At 37.2% G+C, this 25,014-nt stretch overlaps 1 protein-coding gene across 11 annotated transcripts in view; it reads left to right on the top strand.

Annotated features, from left to right (window-relative positions):
• Nucleotides 1-600: 600 nt before the first annotated feature.
• Nucleotides 601-25,014, top strand: part of AKT3 (AKT serine/threonine kinase 3) — a 290,227-nt gene continuing 265,813 nt past the window's right edge. For 8 of the 11 annotated variants that reach the window (XR_014053623.1, XR_014053624.1, XR_014053625.1 and 5 more), the window contains exons 1-2: nt 1,635-1,882; nt 12,656-12,816. Coding sequence is in view for 5 of the 11 variants with exons in the window: in XM_081490261.1 (XP_081346387.1) it covers nt 12,771-12,816 (46 nt within the window). In the remaining 6 variants the exon portion in view is untranslated. Of the gene's footprint in view, nt 807-1,202; nt 1,537-1,634; nt 1,883-12,655; nt 12,817-25,014 lie in introns of those variants that run through there. The other 3 variants (XM_081490262.1, XM_081490259.1, XM_081490258.1) reach the window with 2 other exon arrangements.

Below are 25,014 nucleotides of genomic sequence, written 5' to 3'. Positions count from 1 at the left end.
AAAAAGGAGAAAGGCAGCAATTGGGGACTTTTACTCTTGGGTAGACTGTACATCTTAAAAAAGCATATTTTATTCTGAAACTGTCAAGAGAAGTGTTTCCTTTGCAAATGGAGAAAATAGACTTAAAAAGCCCTTTCTTTTCTTATTAGGTTAGGTTCCTTACTCCTGTCCACAATCCCAATAGATGTGCCTTTCACAACAGATGTCGACACAGATGTATAAATACAACTCCCTAAGTAAATACCAGGGGTATAGTGTAAAAGGATGGTTACCATTCCAGCGTTGTCAGGAAATGGAAAAAACACAGTTAGGAAGTGCCCTTCAGAAGGAGTAAGTCTTCTACAGAAAGAACCCAAAAGCACTACCAAGAATCTTGCATTGGAAGAAATAGCAGGTACATCAACAAGGCTAGAGTCACATGGTGAAATAATATGATTTTTTCAAAGTGTTCTAGAAGCAACAATACGTGGTGTCAGAAAAAGTAAACTTCTTTCATAACTTTCTGGAGTATGATGTATGGTTAAAAAAAAAAGCCATTTTGCAAAAAAAAACCAAAACAAAACTATCTCCTTTGTAAACATTCTCAGAAGCCATGAACTTGAAAAGAAAGCAATGCTGTCTTCGTAGTAAATGCAATACATCATGGCCTCCTCAAAGTCAATGAAAACTATATACTATCTCTAAAAAATGTGAAATTTTAAGGTTGAATTACGATGCTACTGCAAGGTGTACACTATGTGTGGTGCTTACTGCTTACAGGAAGCGCTGGGATGGCTCTTCCGAGAAAGGTGTTCTAGGACTGGACGGTAAGGTCTCCCGCCCTGTACCGACCCCAGAGGTGCAGAGGGGTGGGGTCGCTTCTCGCCCAGCTCCTAGCTTTCGGGGGCGCGCCCCTACAGTGAACCGCCCATCTCGGGGGCCTCAGGTCCCGGCCCTCTTGCTCCCGGCCTGACCTCCCCCGAGCTGCGGTGGGCGGGAGGAGAAGCCTGGGGCTCGGCTGCTCGCGGAGGCACAGAAGAGCCTCCCCTCCCGGGCCTCGGGTGCCTGCCGCACGCCACGAGGGCGCGGGGGAAACCCACAACTTCCCGCCCAGGAACGACGCCCCGCTCCTGGCTCCGGCTGGGGGGTGTTCTCGCGAGAGGAGAGGGGGCGCTGGCCGCCGCGGGCTCGGGGGCTCGGGGGAAGCCCGCGGACGGGGGCCCACGGGGAGGGGGCAGAGGCGGCGGGCCGGCTGGGGACGCGGGGAAGCCGCTCCCGCCAGTCGCCGTGCGCCAGCCCCTGACGTCAGGAGTTTTCCTCAAAGTCAACAACAAGCCCCGCGGCGGCGGCGAGAGCTGATCGCGGCCGCCCCAGCGGGAGAAGGGGGCGGGGAGGCGGCGGCGGGCCCCCTCCGCCCCCCCCCCCAGCGGGGCGCGGCCCTAGAGGAGGCCGCAGACCCCCGACCCGCGCCGGGCCGCCAGGGCCTCTCAGAGCCTCCGCCCGCCGCCGCCTCGCCTCGCCGGCGCGACCCGGCCCCCGCCCGAGCGGAGTTTTCTGGTGATGAATTGAATTTGTAGCCGAGATCCGATTCCCACGTAGAGTCTCCGCCCCCTCCCCCCCGCCGCCTCCCTCCTCCCGCCGCCGCCGCCGCCGCCGCCGCCTCCCGCTCCAGCTCCGCGGCCCGGCCGGCTCCCTCCCTCCCTCCCCTGCAGCCCGCCGCCTGCCCTCCCGCCGGCCACACCGGGCTCCAGGGCGGCCAGAGGCTCTGCGGGGTGGGGGGAGGACAGGAGGGGAGGAGGAGGGAGGGGGACCCCCGAGTCGCCCCCTCTCCTCCCCCCGCCCCCCGGCTCCATCCTCCGCCGCCGCCCGAGCAGCTGCGGGGCCGCCGCCGCCGCCTTTGCAGGTAACAGCCGCCGCCCCCCCCACTCTCGCCCTCTCCCCGCTGCGCCTGCACTCCCTCCGGGGCCCCCCTTGGGCGGGGGTGGCGGTGGGTGAATGAGGTGGGGGCGTCCGGCTTGTCACCACGCCGGGGGCGTGGGCGTGGGGCTGGGTCGCCGGGGGCTGGGGCGAGGGATGCGGGTGCGGAGGCCAGGGATGCCCGGCGCGGGCGGACCGCACCCCTCACTTTGCGGGGGAAGCCGAGGCGGCGGTGCGCGGGGGCCGGGGAGGGTGTTCCCGGCCTAGCGGTGCGGTCCGGGTCTGGGCCGCCCCGGCTCGGCGCCTCCGGTCTCGCTCGCTCTGCGCCACTTTCGCTCCCGCCCCTCACCCTCCCCGCCGGCCGGCGGCGTGGGGAGGGGGCCCCGCTCGGCCTGGGGTGGCGGCGGGGTTATGTAACGCGGGGAGCGCCGGTGTCAGGGCGTTTGGGTGGGGGAGGGGGCTGTCTGCGCGTGGGTGGGGGAAGGCAGGGATGCGACGGCTCCCCGGGGTCTTGTTCTCCACCCCACCCCCCCGCCGTCGCCGGCGCACAGGAAGAGACGGCACTGGTGGGGTGGGGGGCGTGTGGGAGGTGGGGAACGTGCTTGTCTGTGTTTTTAATAGTAGTGGGTTTTGATCCGCTCGGGAGTTGTGTGCTAAGAATAGAAATGTGCGGAAGATGCTGGCTTTGGCGGATCCAGTGATGCTGTCGCTGCTGGCGGCGGCGGCTCTGGCTGCAAGTAAACAAACCAGCCTCTTCCTCGTCCACCTCCTCCTCCTGCGCATCGGTCTGCATCAGCCATGATGCTGGTGGGGCCGTTCTGAGTCCAGAGTTGAAGCAGAGCCGGTTGCTGTGTGCACCCAGACTCCTAGGCGGGGTCACCCCTTGTTTGGGATTTCCCGAGAATATGCAGTTAGGCTCGATTGAATTTCTTTGGGGCCGGGTTTTCGATACCGGTATTTACTGTTTATCTTCTGAAAGCACTGTTTATCTTCTGAAAGCAGAGGAAATGCTTACCCATAAGTCAAGGCTGGGATACTCACATTACTTCCATCAAAATAATGTTATGAAAGTGACACCAACACGTTCCACCAGTGTGGTGATTGATCCAAAGCCCAGTAGTTTGTAATTGATAACGTTTCCAAATAGAAATTCAACAGTGAAACCTATGTATCTATAGTAATTACTAGTGTTGATAAAACGATCACTTTTTTAGTTCATCGTGACGACAAAGAATGTGAAATAATGACTTTTTTTGTAGTTAATACGTTGTCAGCTGCCTCGTGTCATCAGTTTAGACGTTATGTTTCATCTTTGGTAAAGTATGGTCTTATAATATCTTTTAGTGCACTATAAATCATTAGACAACTATTGGGCTTTGGTTTTGGTGAAAAGTCATTAAATTAGGTTATAGATTGTTGGAAAATAGTTGAAAAAGCCAAAGGAGAAAGAATCCTATAAAGATGGTTTAGGAAACTCTGTCTTCAGAACTCGTTATTGCAAAATATGTATAAATGAATAGGAATATTCCAGGAGGTGGTTGTCTACAACTTGAAGACAACTTTTATTGGGGTATCTACTTACTAGTATTACTAGTTTTCCAAGGTATACGACAGAATGCACAATTATTTGTAAGGTATATGTCGGGACTGTAGATGTTTTTTTCTTTTGCCTATGCATAATCTATGAAAGTTTACCAACGAGACTGTTTTTGACGGTCTGCTTTTTGTTTTTCTCGGTAAAGTTTACCCCACTATCTTTGATTAGTTTGAACTTTTAATTTTATAGTGAGGAAGGTGCATATATCATGAATGAGACAACATTGGAAGTTAGAGACCAATAAGGAGTTTTAGTTTTGTATTTGTATTGTGTATTTGCAGTATGTAGTATGTTTTCTTAGAGTGTTTAAAAAATAATATCGTGTCTAAAAGTCATTCTGCAAAAAAATTATGAAACTATTATTTGTATTCATCTTGTCCCATACTCCTAGCCTTTCTGTAATGATTACTTTAGTGAATTGTTTTCCAACTTAAAATTAATTTTTACTTTGACTCTTGAAGTTGTGTGTTTAAGAATATTACTTTGGATGTTTTTGTAACTTTAATGGCTGTAAAGTATTTTAAATAAGATTTCATTCATTCATTCATTGAACAAGTATTAGAGTGTTGACTATGTGGTAGGGACTGATTTGATCGAAAACTTACTATTTACATTTCATCCAGAAGATCACTACTATTAGTCAGTTTGTTTTCAGAATCACTGCAAATCTAAACATGTTTTGGCTAAACATATGGAGCAAATGTACTTAGTATAGAGTCTTGTGCAAAGTAAAGATTTAAGGTTTTTTAAACTCTAGCTCTCTAAACATGAGACATTCTTACAAAAAACTCAATGGAAAATTTCAACTATTTAGGTTTCTTTAGAAAGAGGAACTGGTTTTACAAATTGATTTTGTGGAAGTATAGAATTTACTTAAACTTTGCATAGTTTATGAAATGATGGTTACACTTTGTTGTTACAGCTTTTAGTACTAGACTTCACCCTTGTGAAGATAAGGCAGTTATTGTTAATGATGTGTTAATTGGATTTTTTAGCATGATTTGATAGGATCTAGTCTTTGTGGTTGTGATTGTGATTAAGTTTTAAGCACTAAAAAATACTTAATTTAGAACCATTAGCTTGAATAACATAAGATACAAGGCATTTCATTTTGACCAAATCTGTCCTGTAGTTTGACTTGATTTTTATAAAATACAATTAATGCACATGACTAATTTTTGTAGATTTGTGTTTATTTAAATTATTTAAAATTTCTGTTTTTCCCTCTGAGTTTTAGAGTGTGCATCAATGTTCTAAATCTTGGTTTCATACAGCATGTACTTTTCTGTAGTTGCCTGAATCATTTTATGATAACTTAAATATTTCATCATGGTCTTTCATGTGTGATAAGAGCTGGATTCAATTTAGAGTTAATGGGAGCCAATGCCTGATGAGCGCTTGAATGTTCCAGGCACTGTTTTATGTGTTCAACATGTATAAATGCATTTAATCATCATAATAGCCTGTTACACTTCTGAAAGTGATTTTCACAGGAGAAAACACTTTTCCTCGCATTGTAAAATTTTTGTTTCATTTCTGAGTTTTGAAACACTTAGTGTTTTCCTAACCTGTTTATACCTATTATTAGAGATCACAGTGACAGTGCTAAATTTCACTAATGTAGTCCAATAAAATTTACACAGAAATCAAGATAATATGATTTGATTATCATCTTATATCAAGTCATATATAAACAAACCATATTGACTGATCCACAACATTTTTTTTCATTTTTTTTCAAATGCCGAATTAAATGCCTCAGACGTTTGCATGTTTTATTCTAAGCACTATAGTCTTTGAACATGGTAGATGTAAACATTTCCTTTGCCAGAAAATCTTCAAATAATAGTTGATAGGTAAATTATGCTTCTTGACCTGTAGATTTGTTTCTTAGTTCTTTTTCTTTTCAGTTCTCTGGTTATATTTGTCACCAGTTACAGATATTTCGCATTTTTATATGGGTATATGTTGCTAATATTCAGAGGGAAAAGTAAAAAAAAAAATACTGGAAGAAATCACTTAAGAGATTTTCAAATGAGAATTTTTCTTTATATTAATTGAAAAAGTCTCTGATATATTTGGGAGTCTAGGGGATGAGAGGGGGAGAAAGATATTTTTGCCAGTACTGACATTTAGTCCAAATTTTGTCTGAGTGAAATTGATGTTTCAATGTTTTATTAATCTTTTGAGGGCTGGAACTGTGTATAATCAGGATACTGTCACCTAAGATGGCATCTATAAGTGAAATAGGTACTCAGTAGCTTTGAACTTCAAGAACTGTAAATAAGAGCTGTTTACAGTTCATCTAATGCTACACTTTTGTTTTCATGGCTAAGGAAACTGAGGCACAGAAAATTAAAGGACCTTATACAGCATCACTCTGGGCGGGGCAGAGTTGGGAACAGGGACCCAAGTTTCCTACCCTGCCCTGTGCTCTTTCTAATGCACCACTGAGATGAACTTTGTTACAGGATTCCATACCTACTGGTTAATTCTGTTTAATCAGGAGTAAAATCTGTCAGGCTGATTAATGGCATTTTTGTGTGTGTGTGTGGGTGGGTGCTTTTTGTTTTATCATCAGGAAGGTTCCCAAGTCAGAGTTTAGAAGGATTTTACATGTATATTAGAAAATATGGCCAACCGTGCAACTGAGATACTTTTAGTAACACCCTTCATCCTGTCCATTGGTCATTATATAAGTGTGGTCATATAGAGACAAGCCACATTTTATATTAAAAATGTAGGGGTGAATTTGTCAGTAGCTTGTTCAGTGGTTTAGGAGAACCAAAGGAATCCAGTAAGCATTTTCTTAGTTGTTTTAAATTAAAATATTAACTATATCACCCAGCACAAGTTGCTGTTTTTAATTTGATTAATAATGGATATGTTGGTTGAAATGACACTCAGATGCCTCGAACAGGGGTAAGGAAGAGGGCAGAAATGGTTTATGATTTTGTATACATATTTCAAAGTTTATAAAGTTGGTTTTTAAGAATTGACAATTTAACTGATATTTTGTGTGAAAGTTAGAAATTTTGCCTATGCTTATTCAGGTATTTCCCCATAGTGTGAAACAGTGAAGATATCTATATAGAAAGAGTTTAAAGAAAATCCACAGAGTATATTAATAATCTGAAGAGAAGAAAGTACCAACTACATATCCAAAGTATGTAGTTGGTACTGTTCACTTCTCTATATGATACGTTTTTAGCAGGATAGCAACTCATAAAAGGACAGACTGGCTTACAGTTATTTGAAAAGGAGATCAGGTTACCTTGAATTTCCTTTCCACTCCAGTATTTTTCCTTTTCCTCAAATCCTTATGAATGTTTCATGTAGTCTTATGTATTTATTACGGTATATATTAGTTTCATCTAGTTCTTAGTATCAGTAAATACCATAGAAATATATTGTGGTTACCCTTGACCATCATTTGTTTTTCAAAGTAGAAACTTTCTATTGTGTTTGGACATCAACTCTTCATTAGTTTAGTTTGGCTAGCGTATCTAAAGTATATTAAAAATGTGGGTACAGAGCAAGTATATTCTGCATAATATTAATTATATCCAAATGTATAGTAGTTTTAGGGATTCTCTGATGGCTTAGTGGGTGAAGAATCCACCTGCGATGAAGGAGACACAGGAGATGTGGGTTCGATCCCTGGATCAGGAAGATCCTCTGCAGGAAGGAATGGGAACCCACTCCAGTATTCTTGCCTGGAGAAGCCCATGGACAGAGAAGCCTGGTGGGCTACAGTCCGTGTGGTCACAGAGAATTGACACGACTGAGCATGCCCAAGCACAATGATACAGTAGTTTATAGAAGGTTATGTAACAGCCTATTAACCTATGAGTTTTATTCTTTATAAAGAAGGATTGCTAGGGGTGCTTTTTAACTTTATGTCAACCTACTTTTAGTCTTCTGTTATAATCTGTGATACAGTAGTTTTAATTTTTAATTTATTGGAAAACATCGTGCTTTATTGGACTTCTGAAATATAATTTGTTATAGAAAAAATGTTCAGAACTATTCACAAATGTTGCACATATTTTTGAGAGTTCATATTTTGTTACTTTATAGAAACTATACCAAACTGATAGAAGACTTGAATTGCTTCTTGTTACTTGTCATTAATTTGTTATGGTGACTGTAAAGAAATAATGTTATCATTATTGGTTGGTTATGGTCTTAAGTTCAAAATTGTAGATATGATAACTACTGCACAGATTCGTTTTTAGAGTTAATTGAGAAAATGTATGTGAAAGCACTTTGATAAATTATTATAGGCTTGGAAAACATTTTTAAAATATTTTGTTTAGCTTGGCCCTTGTATACTCAGTTTAGTTCTTGTCACAGAGTAGATAATCAATACATATTTATTGACTGAATAAACATAGGGGTGTGTGTTTATTATGTGTTATGTATATACACACACACACAAAATTTCTTGAGTGAAATTTTAAAAAGATACTTGAACAAGCTTTTTGCTTAAAATTAAATGATTGGCTGCTGTAAGTAAACTGGTTATCTCTTAAACATTCTTAAAAGTATGATTAAGAAAATATCCCATTCTTTCCCTGTTTTCTCCCATAATGGGTTATTTTGGGCAGTGTTGCTGCTTAATTTGTTTGGGAATTGAAACTTGACCATCTCAACACAGAAGAGTCAAAAAATACTGAGAAAAAAAGGATAATTTTAATGTATGTTAAGCCTTAAAATTAATGGAGGTCTATAGGAAACATACTTTAATGAATCAGTTCAGTTCAGTCGTTCAGTCGTGTCCAGCTCTTTGCAACCTCATGGACTGCAGCACACTAGGCTTCCCTGTCCATCACCAACTCCCAGAGCTTGCTCAAACTCATGTCCATCGAGTCGGTGATGCCCTCCAGCCATCTCATCCTCTTTTGTCCCCTTCTGCCTTCAATCTTTCGTAGCATTAGGGTCTTTTCCAATGAGTCAGTTCTTTGCATCAGGTGGCCAAAGTATTGGAGTTTCATCCTCAGCATCAATCCTTCCAATGATTATTAATGAATAGGGAAGAATATTTATTATAACTTTAATTATTTTGGTAGGTTCTTCTATAATGTTTAAGTTCAGGTTTGTTTTTATTGTGGCTTCATACCATTCTGTTTGTCAACTTAGAATTTTAGTTTGCTTCATCTTAATTCTTTATCTAAAGCTGCATTTTTTTTCTTTCACTCATCCATCCATTCATTCATTTATTCCATATTTGTTAAGCATCTCTTATGTGCCAGGAAGCATCAAATTGCTTTACTAAATAGTAATGCTATTGAATGCGATAAAAGATGTGAAAATGTTTTGTAAATTGTAGAATGAATTTAAAATATCATTATCAAAATCTCAGATAATTTCATATGAAAATACTTCTAGTGTAACTATATGTGTAAATTCTGAATTGACTTTACCAAGAATTTTGAATGAAATTTTTCATAAGAATGGGAAAAATTAGATATGCAATATGTTTAAAAGAAAAATAAGCCAAATTTTGTTGCAATAGCTCATTGGATAGAACAGATTTCTAGAGAAGTAGTTACTGTAGGAGGAGGTGAAGTTCACTCTACCTTAGGAAACAGATTACAAACCTAAAGTACAGCCTAGCATTTAGCAGATTAGTGTTTTTAATAACATGTAAGACTGAGTGGGAGAGCGTATTTGACTTGGTGCAAGAGTGTTGCCACTGCAGGAAAAGTAAATCAAAGAATATGGTTAACTGCATGAGAGTCAATAGCATTGGTTCTATACTAAAGACAGTGTTTATCTCTAGCTTATTGATCATAATCCTAGAGTAATATACCTTTAAATGACTTTTAAATTGTTTTTGAAGTATGTAGCATTTTAGCCAGTAGAGACCCAGGAGCAGTTTTAAAGCTGAAAATTATAATTTTGGGTAGAATTTGGTGGTAATATTTTAAGATGTAGAATGGATAAAGCCTTGTGTGTATTGCCTGGGTTGACTGGCCCTGTTGAAGATGATAAATTTTGTCCTATTGATTTAATATACGTTTAAAAAGTTTAAATATATAGACACTGGTAAACATGTTTATTTAGAAAACTCGTTTTAGGAAGCAATTTCTTTATAAAACTAAATTCATTAATTTGGGGTTGAGCTGAGTATTTCAATTTTTTTGTCCTGATGAGGCAATGTTAGTGGAAAGTGTGTGCCTGTTTTCTATAGTCTTGATTCTCATAAAGTAGCTGTGTGATGTTGGGCAAGACGCTTCATTTGTCTTGACTTCTTTTTTCTCAGCTGTGAAATGAAGGTGCCTTCTAGCTTGGAGTCTAACAATGAAATGTACACCTAAGAAAACAGAATCAATTTTGAAAATACTTTTGTTTTTCTAGTGTTTTATGTAAGGGTATGACAATGCAGATTATTCTAATAGAATATTTATGTTTATTGATATGTTTTATTTGTTTGTTTATTACTAAGTGTTGGTCACAGATCTCTTCCTTTTCCAATCCCAAGAATATTACGATACGAATTTTCGTTTACCCAGAGTATATAGTTTAATAGTTAGAAACCAAGGATGATTAATAGATGTGATGCCCCTTGTTATAAGTGTGACCAAAGAAGGGCTAAGTGCAGTTCTTCTAAAGACATCATTTTGCACTAGTGTCCCTAATACTTAACTTCCTTATACAGTTGACCCTTGACCAGTGCTGGGGCGGGAGAAGCGCCCCACCCCAACCCCAGTGTCAAAAATCTACCTACTGCTATCTCTGCCTCAGAAACAAAGGAATTGATAAATGACTCATCCAGGGGCAGGAAGCTGACAGTTTGGATAAAATAAGGACTCTTAGTTCTTTTGATTCCACATATTGTGATCTCTAATTGAACACAAACTTTTCCTCACCCTTGGGTAACTTGAAGGTCTGTAAAATGAAAATGCAAGGAGTATATTTTTTGAAAAAAATCTACATATAAGTGGACCTGCACAGTTCCAACCCATGTTGTTCAAGAGTTAATTGTAATTATTTATGTTGTATAAGGAGTTAACCCTTTCAGTTATCTAGCTCCATATTAAGTAGCCAGCTGATCATGTTGAGTTCTTAAGGACGTTAAGTAAATCAAATTAAAATGATGTTTTGATTCTTTACCGAAAGCTTTTTTTTGTTTTGTTTTTTTTGCCTGTTTTTAATGGTGAAATCGGTCTTGTCTTGAATTATGTGGTCATTTCCTATGGCTGTTTGTCACAGTGTGTTCCCTTGGATTTCAATGCATGTTACTAAAGGGAAAAAAAAAAAAGCCTTGTGTGTTCAAATAAGTTTAGGATTTGCTGAGATAAATAAGATTATACATGATATATTTCATACCTTCAATATGGTAATAGTGATGTTTCTAGAGAATGACATGGTTTATAGAATTTTCCAAACTTGTTTGACCAAATAATTTTTTTTTTCTTTTTTTAACCCTCTTTTTCTTCTTATTTTTCTGGAATTTCCCTTTGTATTCCGTCAAGAGGAATACATGTATGTTTTAGAAAAATACACCAAGATTCTAATACCCCTTGTGACTCTGTGCAGTAGTTAGACTGGAATGATTTTGAGGACAGTCTTGGTCCAGCCTGTATTAACTGCCCTCAGCCCCCTGGCACGTGACAGGGGTGGTCTTCTATTCAGCCACACAAACTTTGTCAGGCTCTGTTGAGAGAATGGTATTTATAATATATAATTCCTGACTGCTAAATGATTAGGCTCTGTAGTTAACATGCATTGGAAAAAGAACTGTAATTCATTTCAGTACTAGCTAGGAAGTCTAACCTTGAACTTATTCCTATGCACTATGTATCAAAGTCATATTTGAGAAAATACTGGGTTGACCAGAAAGTTCATTTGGATTTTTCCCTAAGATGTTACAGAAAAACTCAAACTTTTTGGCCAATCCAATAGTATAATTCTATACTCCATCCATCCATTTTTTCTGGTTATCTAAAATTTATACCTTGGTTCCTGTATCATGTTTCTTGGTCCCTTTTTGTGAAAATGTCAATTATATCTTGACATTTTCCCTTTTAGATTGAGAGACAAGAACTAGCCTGTAAAACTCATTGCTGTATGTATGTGAGGATATTTTTGAGGACTTTTGTTTATTACACTACAAGGTCTCTTATAAAGATCCATGAGTTAAATTTCAGATTTTTGTCCCAGGAAAAGTTTTCTTCTGAACAACATTTTTTCTTTTAAAAAATATTTATGGATACTGTAAATAATGAAACTGATTTTATTTCCTTTTTTGCATTGCTTTTTGAAAGCTTCATGTTAAATTTGTGGTCCATCTTTCACAAATATGTAGATTTTTACTCTGGCGGCTTTTTATCTTTGCTAAAGTCAAAGAATGCGGGCTTCAGAATCAGATTGCGTTCAGATCTTGGTGCCACCATTCATTAGTTGTTTTTAAATCTGGAAATCAGCTTAATCTCTGTAAGCCTCAATTTCCCCATCTGTGAAATGTAATCATGCCCTCATAGGGTTGTTGTGAAGATTACCAGAGAATAATTGATGTTACAGTTCTTGACATGTCTTGAATACTCCATACTTTTTCCCACTTTCATATTCCCTATATTTCAATTAACCTACTTTAAAAAATAATTGATTTTATATTATTTATAATATTTTATTTATTGTAATGTACCTAAGATATTTCTTGGAACAAGGCAGAGTAAGCATACATAAATGTTGGTTTCTTAGCACATTGTTTTTTACATAAAATCTAGCAATTAAAAACTTTCACAATTGCTTTGCCATAACTATTTCAAAATTTACTGAGATTTTGAAACTAAACGTACGTGAAAATTTACTTTTAGTCTGTCTCACTTTCATTTTCTTCCCTTTCACCTCAAACACCCATCATCAAGTCAATTTTCTGTACTCTTTGAGTAGATACGACAGTGGTTAAGACATTTTTCTTGTTGAAACCTCTTAGGTTAAAAGTTTCACTATCATTTGAAATCTGTCACAAGACCAGAGAAGTGCATTCATTGTAAAACTACTTAATAAATAGGTTCCGCAGTTTGAAGAGCTAGACTTTTATGTGAGGTCAGGTCAGTTGAAGACATTTACAAAGAATTAGTTGTTTGTTATTGCTATGTGAGTTGCAAGAATGGAAAAAAAAGAAATTCTTTCTTCAATACTTCCTTCCAGGCTGAGTCATCACTAGAGAGTGGGAAGGGCAGCAGCAGCAGCAGAGAATCCAAACCCCAAAGCTGGTATCACAGAGTACCATTTCTCCAAGTTGGGGGCTCAGAGGGGAGCCATCATGAGCGATGTTACCATTGTGAAAGAAGGTTGGGTTCAGAAGAGGGGTAAGTGTTCAACAAAACTGAAAACAGTATGGTTGGTAAGTGTGCTAACACATAGTTGTGTCCTGGAAGTCAGTATCTTTTTTCTAATGTTGGAAACAAAGTAAACTGTGGCATACTATGTCCACTAAGATAGAAACGATATTTAACATGTGTTAGGAGTTTGCTTGTTATTTCAGAGTTCTTTGTAATACTTGATTTTGATCATTTATAATCAAGTTATGAAGGTTTGGCTTATCTGGTATGTTGTGTACACGTATGTTACAGAAAGTTTGTGTTGTATTTTTCTGTATTGTCCACAGATTCTGCAGTCCAGAGAGATGTCTTTAGATGTCTAGAAAAATGTCTAATAACTTGTATGCATTTAAAGACATGTAAATAAAAGTACTCAGTTATATTAAGCCATTTTTGGGTGGTGGCAGGGAAAAGGATTAAAGTAGTAAAGAGGTAGGATTCTCTCACAAACTCATGGATTCAATAATCCTATAGTTAGATAAGTAAAGTTCTAAAGTAAAAGACCTGATGAGGAAAGGGAATGTGTATGTGTACCCGCGCATGTAAGTTTAATTTTGTATTTTAATTTTTCATGATCTACTTTTATTATTTCTTGTTTACTCCTATTTTAGATAAATAATTCAAATGCATTATTATTGCTTTTTAATACTAAAAAAAGCCTCTTGAATGTAAAGCTTAGTTTATCCTCCAGGAGATCACCTACTAATGAGGTTAATGTGCTTATTTTGAAATCTAGACTAAAGTTTAGACTAGTTGCCAGGCAACTACTGTTTATCCACATGGCCAAATTCAGTAGGATGAAGATGGCTCCATTTTCAGAGCTTTAACTTCTTGTATATCTGTTTTCTAGTTAAAAGTTTCCCCTTAATAATTTTGTAATTTTTAATATTCTTTGAAGCTATTTAGGCTCAAAAGATGTCAGTAGTTAAATATGATTACATATTAATGAGTTTTTTAAAAATAAGCCTTATTGAGTTGTAATTTACATGCAGTAAACTTCACCTGTTTTAAGTGATAAATTTTGCTAAATTTGTACACTAGTGTAACAAATGCTACAACCATGATGTAGAGCATTTCTGTTATCCCAGTAAGTTCCCTCATTCCCCTATGCAGTCAGTCCTCTTCCTTGAACCTGGCAACCACTGATTTGCTGTTACTATAATTCTGCTTTTCTAGAATTTCATATAAGTAGAATCATACAATATGTAGTCCTTTGGGTCTGGTTACTTTTACATAGTATAATACTTGAAAGATCCATCTGTGTTGTTGTATATATCTTTAGTTTGTTCCTTTTTATTGCTGAGTAGTATACCACCATCTAGACATACCACAGTTTTTCTGTTTACCGGTTAGTGGATTGTTTCTAGTTTTTGGCTATTATGAATAAAGCTGCTGTGATCATTTGAGTACATGTCTGTGTGTGATGTGTTTTCATTTTTCTTGAGTATTAACCTAAGAATGAGATTGCAGAGTCATATGGTAAGTATATGTTTAACTTTATAAAAACTGTTTCCCAAAGTGGCTGTTTGTATGGTTAAAGTTTAATTTTTCCCATGTTATTCTCATAGTATAAATTTGGAAAGCATTTTCATATTTCAGTGCTGTATGAAAGTTATTTAAAAATTTTTTAACTTGTCTGTTACAGTTATATATTTTTTTCCTACTTTTTTTGGGGGGGATGGCAAATCACTTAATCCTTTTGGAGTTTTATTTTATTAATTGTAAATATCTTCTCTCACAAGATATTGGTGAGGGTTAAGTGAGATAGTGGATGTGGATGTGTTCTGACAATTCTTAACGTATTACTGTCACCGCATTTTATCAAGGTATTCAGAGTGGTTCTTGAGTCTTATTTAATTGTGTCTTGTCTGAAATACTAAAGTAGAAGTTTGGTATGTCGTGCATGGCGTATAGAATAAAGAAAAAATGAAAGTGAATTCTCAGTGTTTTTCTTGTGTTGTTTAGTGAATACGATTGTAATGAGTGTGTGTGTGTGTGTGTGTTTATTTTGGGAAATAATGGTCATATAAACATAAGAATTTGAGGTACACAAGGTATAGAATGAAAAGTAACTCTACCTCTTCCAACTAGTTTCTCTCCTTAGAACTTTTTTATTTTTAATTCTGCTGATTATTATCCCAGTTTTATATATAGTATGCTAAACCTTATTTTTGATAAATCGTAAGTAATCTAGTGTATCTTCATTGAAAAAAATAAAAAATTTTAACTTTTAATACCTATTTTCTCTCTTCTTCCACTTTTTTATTTTTTGGTGTTTGTGGTTAAACTTCTAGCTTTTGCACTATTAATTCTAGAAACTATTTAGACATTGACTCTAAACTTGCCACTTTATAAGTTGAGAAAAAGTGATACCCCTCCCAATCTTTTCCTTTGAATTCCACATTCCCTTCCCATTTTATGTCAACTGTAACATTGATTTTATATTTTTAAGGCTTATAATAGTTGCTGCTTCTAAAAAGCAGTAATATTTATTATGATTATGTATGTATTACTCACAGCTAAACAAAGTAGTATGATGGGATCCTTAGAGAAGAGGTGGATTTTTGTACTCTATTGATATTCAAGATCATCCCATACTTTAGTTTGGCTTCTAGTATGGCATATCACTTTTTTCTGGATTTTCCAATGACCACATTTTCCCCCTGTTGTTAGAAGAGCCTTCTTCATCATATCACTTGATTATCTAGCTTTTTAATCATACTACTTGTGGAAGTTCTAAGATAAACTGACTTTTCTGAGAATGAAATGGATAAGTTCTTTGCTTTCTTAGCTCTCATGTCTTTCCTCTTTTTGTTTTGGATTTATTTTCAGTTTTCTGGAGTATTTCCTGAAGTCACTTTTTCAGAAGGAATGTGTGTGGGTGCTTGTCAACACCATGTTTGAAATGTCCTTTTCACTTTTGCACCTGTACATGCCTTGGCTGGGTGTAAAATCAGGTTTAAAATAGCTTTTCTTCGGCATTTTGAAGATTGCGTTTCATTACCTTTTAGTAATGTTTTACTGATAGAGATTTGATGCTATTATAGAGTAGTATTTTTGTAGGTAACCTGATTTGTGTTTTGGAAGCTTTTTGTGCTGATGCCTTTTTATCCTTGGCATTATAAAATTTGAAGAGGATGAGTTATAGTCCTTTTAAATTTTTTCTGTAAAACCTTTGTTAGACCCTTTGAAAATGTGAGCTGTGTCTTTAGTTCTGAGAAATCTGTATTTCTTTCATTATTTTCCCTTGTATGTTCTCTGTGTTCTTTCCACATTTTTTTCCCTAGAGCTTCTATTCTAAAGTCTGTTTTAAAGTTTTTCTTTTGTTTTACATCTCTTTGTTTTTTTTGTCTATTTATTCTGAGAGATTTCCTTGACTGTTCCATAACTCTTTATTGAATTACTTATCTCAGCTCAAGTTCAAGTTCAAGTTCAGTCCTCTGACTCTTTGCGACCCCATGGACTGCAGCATGCCAGGCTTCCCTGTCCATCACCAACTCCTGGAGTTTACTCAAACTCATGTCCATTGATCATGTCCATGGATGGTCGGTGATGCCATCCAACCATCTCATCCTCTGTCATCCCCTTCTCCTCCCGCCTTCAGTCTTTCCCAGCATCAGGGTATTTTCCAGTGAGTCAGTTCTTCAAATCAGGTGGCCAAAGTATTGGAGTTTCAGCTTCAGCATCAGTCGTTCCAGTGAATATTCAGGACTGATTTCCTTTAGGATGGACTGGTTGGATCTCCTTGCAGTCCAAGGGACTCTCAAGAGTCTTCTCCAATACGTATTCACAGTTCAAAAGCATCAATTCTTCAGTGCTCAGCTTGCTTTGTAGTCCAAGTCAGCTATTACTTGCTATTAGCTATTTCTGGGAATTTCGTCTCATTCATAGTCACTTGCTCTTACTTTATATATATATGATGCAATTTTTAATCTTAGGTTTTAAGTTTTTTCTCCTTGTCGACTAACTCTTCCAATTTGTTTATTCTGGTTCTTTTTGATGGTGGTAGTTGTTTCTTCAGGTGTCTGGTCATCCTTATTTGTCTGTGTATACTTCTGAATGAAAGACCAGAATTACAGATGGTGCCCTCTCTTTTTACAGAGTGGGGATTAGTGATGTTGGTGTTTAACTGTGCTCTTAAAAGGTTTAGTTGAAACATTAGAAAAAACCAAATTAGGCATATTTTTCTTCTACCCTTAATTTATTCATTTAGAAATTTTCAGTGTTATCTTAATAATAATGTTTTGTTTTAGTCAGGCAAATGTCATATAGTCTGTTGTTGTTTGGCTATATTTTGGTTCAAAGAATTTACTCTAAAGGATTGTTATGATTTGCTGCTTGCTTATTACCCTGGGTAGATTATTATCACCTGAACTTTGGTGTACTCATTTGAAAATAAATATAATATCTGCCTTCTTTACCTCATAGTGTGATTGTAAGCATTACAAGATAATTTATTTAGAGGAGTGGTTTCAGACTCTTAAACTATAAATAGATAAATATAGAAAAAGTTGTAATATAGTTCTTACTTTGTTGGTCCTTTTTCTCAAATTTATATTTATGAATCAGTTATTAGCTCCTGTCCAGGTATAATCTCATTGGATTTGTTCTTTTAATGTGAATAAGTTGCTCTTTAGCTAATATCTTAGAAAAGGGAAAGAAAGAATTAAAGATAATTATTGATATTATGTAGGATAAATGCTTTTCTGGCTGTGGTTATTAGTGATATATCAGTAGTGAAACCTTTTTTCCTCTACTTATCCAAAATCATGAGTATTGAGACAACACATTAATTTAGTATTGTTGGTGTTAGAAGTTAAAGTGAAAGAAATATCAGTTACAAACTGGAGTATTACCTGCATTTTCCTTCTTAGTGGTCCTAGGAGAGCACCTAGCAGTTTGGCTGCACATCAGAATAAGAGGCATTTGCATATATATCAGACACTTCTTAAATTACTTTCTTCAAAGATCAGCCTGTGGGTATACTCTAGGTAACTTAAAATCTTTAGGTGTCAGAAGTTTTGCTTCCTTAGTTTCCATTACAGCTGGTAGTAATATTTGCTCTGAAGAAACTTACTGTATTAATAAAATGGGAAATTTTAACCTGCTTAAAAGGTTTAAATTCTAGAAATATGTATATTTTAATAATGTTGCATAAGGGCTTGTTGTAGTTCATAAAATTTTGTTTGGTTAATAGTACTCTTTCTTAAAAACCTAAGTAGTCTATTAATGTGGAGAGCCAGTTCCTTTGATAGCAAGTTAAAATTTGTAATGTGTTTCTAGTCAACTCATCATCTTACTGTTTTGAAATTGGTACAAATCTAAGCGGTAGTTTTATCATTAAAGCATTTTGATTGATGAAAGTGCTGCATGATGTGTTAATTCCTTACACATTTTGTTGTATTAGTATCTGATAAATTGATCTTCATGTTATGTACTGTGTGTGTAACCAGCTTGTGTTTACAAAGAACTTTTTCCCTAGTTGCCTTGTACTTATTACAGTTTCCATTCAGGAATGTCCATTGTCCCTAAACTGTGTCCTTTGAATGATATTTGTCTTACATTGTATGAAATGGTTTGCTTAAATGAACTAGAATGTTAGTATTTGGTGATTCTTAGCTAAAACTTTATATGTTTATGAGTTTTTCCAGAAAACAAATTAATCCCCACTGTGCAAAGTACACCTCTGTAGCAAAGATTGTAAGATAGGTTATGGTTTAATGTGTGTTGTGATCTAGTCAATTTTAAGTTATAACAGAAAACAGAGTGTGCCTTTTTGGGGGTGCTGTTCTAAGTCCAAGGGCCTTTCCTTCTCTTTTAATTTGTATGTACTTATGCACATTTTGTTCATATTTTATTCACAAAGTGACTTTTGAAATAAATTATAAAGTGATTAAGAAAAGAGAAAATGACAGCATGATTTCCTGTTTACTAGTCAGTAGCAAGCATTTTCCATAGAGAGTGAAGAGCTGTGGTAGTGACTGCAGAAACCACATGGTAGATTAGAGACGCTCACTTTGACTATTGACATTATAAAAGGAGCAGAAACATGGAAAAGTTAAATTTATTTTCTAATTGCATTAAACTGGGAGATTTAATGTATCTACAGTGATGTGAAATTTGTTCTTCCTATTGTTTCAATGTATTTGTTTTGAAAGTGTTAACCAAGTCAACCAAATGGAGAGAAACAAATGGAGAGAACCATCAAATAGCTTTCATACACATTGTAGAGTGTAAAATTGCTGTTACCCAGCTTCCCAATCAACAGTTGAGTTTGTATATTGACTTTGTATTCTACAGTCTCATTAAATTCACTTTTTAATGTTAGTTGACTTTAAAGGTTTTGTGTTGTTAGTTAAGTCATCTGCAAAGAGCCACAGTTCTGTTTCTTCCTTTCCAGTCTTTATGCCTTTAATTAATTTTTCTGGTCTTATTTCACTGGTTAGGACCTTTATTTAGTACAGTGTTGAATGTAATTGGTGAGAGTGGACATTTTTGCCTTACTTCTCAAGTTTCATATTAGCTGTAGGATTTCACAGCTGCCCTTTATTGAGTTGAGAAAGTTCCCTTCTATTCCTAGTTTGCTGAGAACTTTTATCATGAGTGGGTATTCAGTTTTTTCAAGAGATTTTCCGGCACCTGTTGAAATGACCATTTAACTTTTCTCATTACTGTTTTAATATGTTAATATGGCATACTACTTTGATTACTGGAATAAACCCCATTTGGTCATGATGTACTATCTTTAATATATTAACAGTTTTGATTCACTATTTTGTTAAGGATCCTTTTATACATTTATCAAAATATTGACCTATAATTTTTATTTCAAGTTTTGCATAGTGGTTATGCTAGACTTATAAAATAGGCTGAGAATCCCCTTCTTGATTTTTGAAGGAATTTGCAAAAGATGAGTTTTATTTCTTCCTTATATGTTTGCTAAACTGCAGTCAGTGAAGCCATCTGTGTTGGAGCTTTTTAAAATAATTCTTTCAATTTATTTAATGGATACAGGAGTATTCAGATTTTGTTTCATCTTGTGTAGTTTGAGTAAATTGTGTATTTTAAGGAATTTGTCCATTTCCTCTAAATTGATTTATTGTCTGCTAACCTGACTTTAGGATTTTCCTGATGTTGATTTCTGTTGACAGCTCTTTTTCTTTGCCTGTGATTGTATTTTCTTGTTACTTCACATGTCTGGTATATAGTTCATTGTGTTGATGTGTTATACAGACTCTTGATCTCTTATTTCCTACTGAAGACTACTGCTTTTTGTTTTAATTGATACTTACCTCAATTTTATTGTTTCTTTACTTCATTTTCTCTGTTTTGAGAAGCAGTTAAAATCTCTGCTTTTTTCCTCGACTTTTTTGCTTTCTGTTTTTAGGCTCTTTTTTTTTCTTTTTCTTTTTAAATGCATGGATTATTCAGGGGTTAGCTAGAATTTGGGCAGAGTTTACATGTAGGTTTTGAGGCTCCTCCTCTGTGTCTTCCTGTCTTGTGGGGTATTCTCATTTTCTAGCCATGAAAAGTTTTTGGCAGCTCTGAGCTCCAATCTGACTCCTTTAAGCAACATGACTATGATTTTTTGTTGAAGTTTTATCCACGCTAATCTCAAGAAATGGAGGAGCCCCTCAAGCAACAAGTCATATAAAAATGTAAATCTCATCCGGTGCAGTCAGTTTCCTTCTTTCAGGGTAACTTCCCCCAGTTTCTGCTTACTTTTGGTGCTTTCCGCTGCCTTCAGATAGTTTTTATTTTAGTATGTTGTACAGGATTTATAACTTCAAGTATGGGAAAGTTAGCTTAATACAAGTCACCCTACAGTCAATGAAAGTGGAACTCTGCTAGACATATGTTTTAATGTAAAGTTGTTTAAGCTTTGTTAAGTCACTGACTTTTGTTACTTGTTAATTTAATTACTCATAACAAATTAAGAGGAGTAGAAACTTCATCTGTCTGGGTAACTGAGGAAACTAATGGTTTAAACCATCTGAGCTCCAGTCACCTGGAAACATAGCTAAACCTTTTTTCCAGTAAATTTATAGAATTTTAAACTAGAGGAGTCTTTGGAAGTTGTCTAGTCTTATACCTGTTTATCTTACAGTTTAGAAAACAGGTCAGTTGTGGAGTTGAGACAGAGCAGGACCAGTAATGGAATTACTGTATTGCCAATTTTATGATACTTCATATTTTGTTCCTTTCCTGTCACTTAGGAATATACTGGAGTTCTTTTTAAAAAGCTATTATTAGTACTTGGTGAGGGAGTAGGTAAGAACTGTTGAACAGGAGGCTTTAAAAATCGCTAAGAACGGAAAAGGGAGTAGGGAGTAGCTTCCATCTGTTGGAAACCTCGTATCCCAGTGGGGAGTACAGGGACGCAGTACCTGTTGAACTTACTGTGTTAGCTGCCTTGGAGAACCCGATAGTGATGTGATGACCATGCACCTACTACTGTATTTTCTTAAAGATACGTTTTTGCTTATGCTAGTTTTTCTGCTTGGCATTTTCTTCCCTTCTGTCTTTGTCAGTGAAAATCCTTCATTTTAATTTTAATATCATCTTGATATTTTCCCAGTTCACACCCTTAACAGAGCGAGAATGATTTCTCTTGTCTCTAACACTTTCGTGCCTTGGCTTCCTTTAGGCTTTTTATTGACTAGTTATTACATAGATACATTATTTTACCTTCTCCATTATAAACTCCTTGAGGGCAGGAACCTTGTCCAGTACAACTATATTTCTTCCCCCTATAGGGTCTACCAGTACCTTGAACATAGCTCTTAATCTTTCTTTGATAAATGAATAAGGAAGAGGAAAAAACAATTCTAGATGTTCAGATATCAGTATGTCACAGATATCAGGGCCTAGAACTCAATTTGGGATAGCTGAGGCAGGGTAGGGAATACAGAATAGATAGTCACAGTTATGGGAGTAGCCTGTACCTAGGATGGGCTTCCCAGGTGGCACAGTGGTAGAGTCTGCGTGCCAATGCAGGAGACACAAGAGGTGAGGATTCGATCCCTGGGTCAGGTAAGTCCTCTGGAGTAGGAAATGGAAACCTGCTCCAATGTCTTGCCTGGAAAATTCTATGGTCAGAGGAGCCCACACACACACGCACCCTACAAATACCCACCGTACACAAACACATCCCCCCCACACACAGACACACACTACTAGAATAGGATTTTGGGATTCCAGATCAGGTCATACATCTATCATTCTATCGTGCTTTTGTGTATAGGGACTAATGGAGTAGAAATTAGAACTGACTGAATGGTTATTCCTGGCAAAGATGGCTGGGCAGATCCCTCATAGTCCCAGAATAGGTGAGTATATAAGTTATCTTAACCAGGTAAGTGGGGCACTGTAGTGAAAAATGTAGTAGTGATCATAGTTCTGAAAGATTTGTTCATATTTAAGGATAGTTTTTGCTTTACTCATAGAACTGAGAAGTGCTTCCACGTTCATGAAACTTAACTTTTCAAGCCTGTGAGGAGAATCTTTTCTGATATGTTTCTGATGGATCATTTATTGAAACTAAAATCTCATTGTATAAGGCATAGCTGTTTCATTATTTAATAGCTCTGAGCACTAGTAGTCTTTATTTTGCCTTCCTGAGCAGTAAAAAAAAAAAGTTCTGTTTTCCCTGTGATAGGCCTTCAGATTGCAGAAGGAAATGGCAACCCACTCCAGTATTCTTGCCTGGGAAATCCCATGGACAGAGGAGCTTGGTGGGCTACTGTCCATGGTGTTGCAAAAAGAACTTAAGGCAACAAAGAAGGCCTTCAGATATTTCAAGATCACTGTAATGTCTTCCCTAAAATCTTCTTTCTAAGCAAAAAGTTCTCTTTTCTTTAGTTTGTTTATGGTATGGCATGGTTTCTAGCTCTCTCAAGCATAATCTTTGGTGTCCTCTTATGGAGATCTGTTTGTCTTAAAATGTAGTATTATAGATGGTCTTATTTGCAGAACAGAAATAGAGACACAGATCTAGAGAACAAATGCATGGATACCAAGGAGAGAGCAGAGGGTGAGATGAATTGGGAGATTGACATGTATATATATATATATACACACACACACTAGTTTATATAAAGTAAATAAGTAATGGAACCTTGCTGTATAGCACAGGGAACTCTTATTTGGTACTCTGTGGTATCCTAAATGGAAAGAAGATCCACCAAAGAGGGGAAATATGTATACATATGGCTGATTCACTTTATGTACAGCAGAAACTGACACAGCAGTATAAACAACTATACTGCATTTAAAAACAAAACAACAAAAATGTGGTGTCCAGAAGAGATAATATATTTATTTTCCCATTGCTAGTTTGTAAACGTTCGTGTTGCCTCATGCCATGGCCATCACTGGGTATTACTTTGTTTTTTTAAATTTTTATTGGTTATCTGTTTTATATGTACTAGTGTGTATATGTCAATCCCAGTCTCCTCGTTTATCCCTCCTCCCCCAACATTCTTCTTTTTTAGTTTTTGCCATTTTATTGCTGTCTTATTTTACATCTCTTTGTTACTGAGGTTTAACTTTGTTTATTTCTTTTAGCCATTCCCCTCCCGCCCCAATAAATTGCTTTTTCTTATCCTTAGTCAGTTTTTATATATGAAACTTAGGTCTTTAGTCAAGTTCATAAATTGTGTATGTTATTTGTTTGTAAGAACATTGTATATATTTTGAATACTATTATTTTGTTGATCTTTTTGTTGCTGCTGCAGATCTTTTCCTGATTTGTTTATGCCTTTTAACTTTAGTTTTGTCGTGTAAAGGTTTTTAACTGCTATGTCTTCTATTAATACTGTATCAAGCTTTTCTTTAAGGAGGCCATTCAGGTCATACTTAGAAACTTTTGCCTGTTTTCTTTGAGCATCATTATGATTTTAAAAATTTGTGCTATGGAAGTAATATATGAGTTCTTTTTGTAAGAAGGCTAAAGCAACAGATAGAGTTGCACTATTATTTTCCTTCTCAGAAATATTGCTGTCAAGTATGTTGTGCAAATATAAAGTCAGATTTTTCCTCAGATATTTAAGAACATGCCAAACTATAAGTAATATTTGTCTCTTGTCAAGAGATTTGTTTTCAAGGAGTTGAGCAGGGCACAGGAATAGGGATAATGAAAAAAATGAGACTTCTGTGCTTTATTCTGTATAAACATTTGGATCTTATTGTTTTGTCTCATTTTACATAAACGGTGTCATAGTCACTTAACAATATGTCTTAGAGATTTGTTTATGCTGTTGTAACATGTAGTCAGAAAAGAATGACTGCTCTGACAGAACTTGCTTTTAGTGAACCCATTCTTATTCGTCTATTTGTCTCATTGTTAAGTGCTCATATACTGTCAGTTTAGTCCAGTGGTTAAGAGAGTGGAACTTCAAGTCTTCGCCTTGCCTTTTGCTAGTGGCTGTGGACAAAATACTCAGTATGCCTTAAATTTACCATCTGTAAGATGGAGATGACAATAATTTCTCTCATATGGTGGTGGTCGTTTTGTCACTAAGTCATGTCCAAATCTTTTGTGACGCAATGGACTGTATAGCCCACCAGGCTCCTCTGTCTATAGGATTTTGTGGGGAAGAACACTGGAGTGGGTTGCTATTTCCTTCTCCAGGGAATCTTCCCAACCCAGAAATTGAACCTGCGTCTGCTGCGTTGCAGGTAGATTCTTTACTGCTGAGCTACCAGAGGAACCCTTTGTATGGTTATGTGCTGTGCTTAGTCTCTCTGTCGTGTCCTCGTGTCCGACTCTTTGCAACTCCATGGGCCGTAGTCCACCAGGCTCCTCTGTCCACGGGGATTCTCCAGGCAAGAATACTAGAGTGGGTTGCCATGACCTCCTGCAGGGGATCTTCCCAACCCAGGGATCGAACCCAGGTCTCCTGCATTGCGGGCAGATTCTTAACCGTCTGAGCCACCAGGGAAGACCGTATAAAACATCATAATGTTTGATTAGTTTTTATCACAGTACATGGGATATTCTAAATAGTTAATAAGCAATAGCCACTATTATTGCTATAATATATAGCTGCTATTATTATTATATATTATTACTATTATAGAATAGTTGCTATTACTTAGTAATTTGTTATATGACATTGCTAAATTTGACCTCAGTTTTACTGATATTTAATATATAGCCTCACTCGCTGTTTTCTTCTATAAAAA

The sequence above is a fragment of the Giraffa tippelskirchi genome, chromosome 5 (genome assembly GCF_054371585.1).
Source record: "Giraffa tippelskirchi isolate mGirTip1 chromosome 5, T2T-mGirTip1v1.2.pri, whole genome shotgun sequence".
NCBI lineage: Eukaryota > Metazoa > Chordata > Mammalia > Artiodactyla > Giraffidae > Giraffa > Giraffa tippelskirchi.
This window is presented reverse-complemented; position numbering and strand designations above follow the sequence as displayed.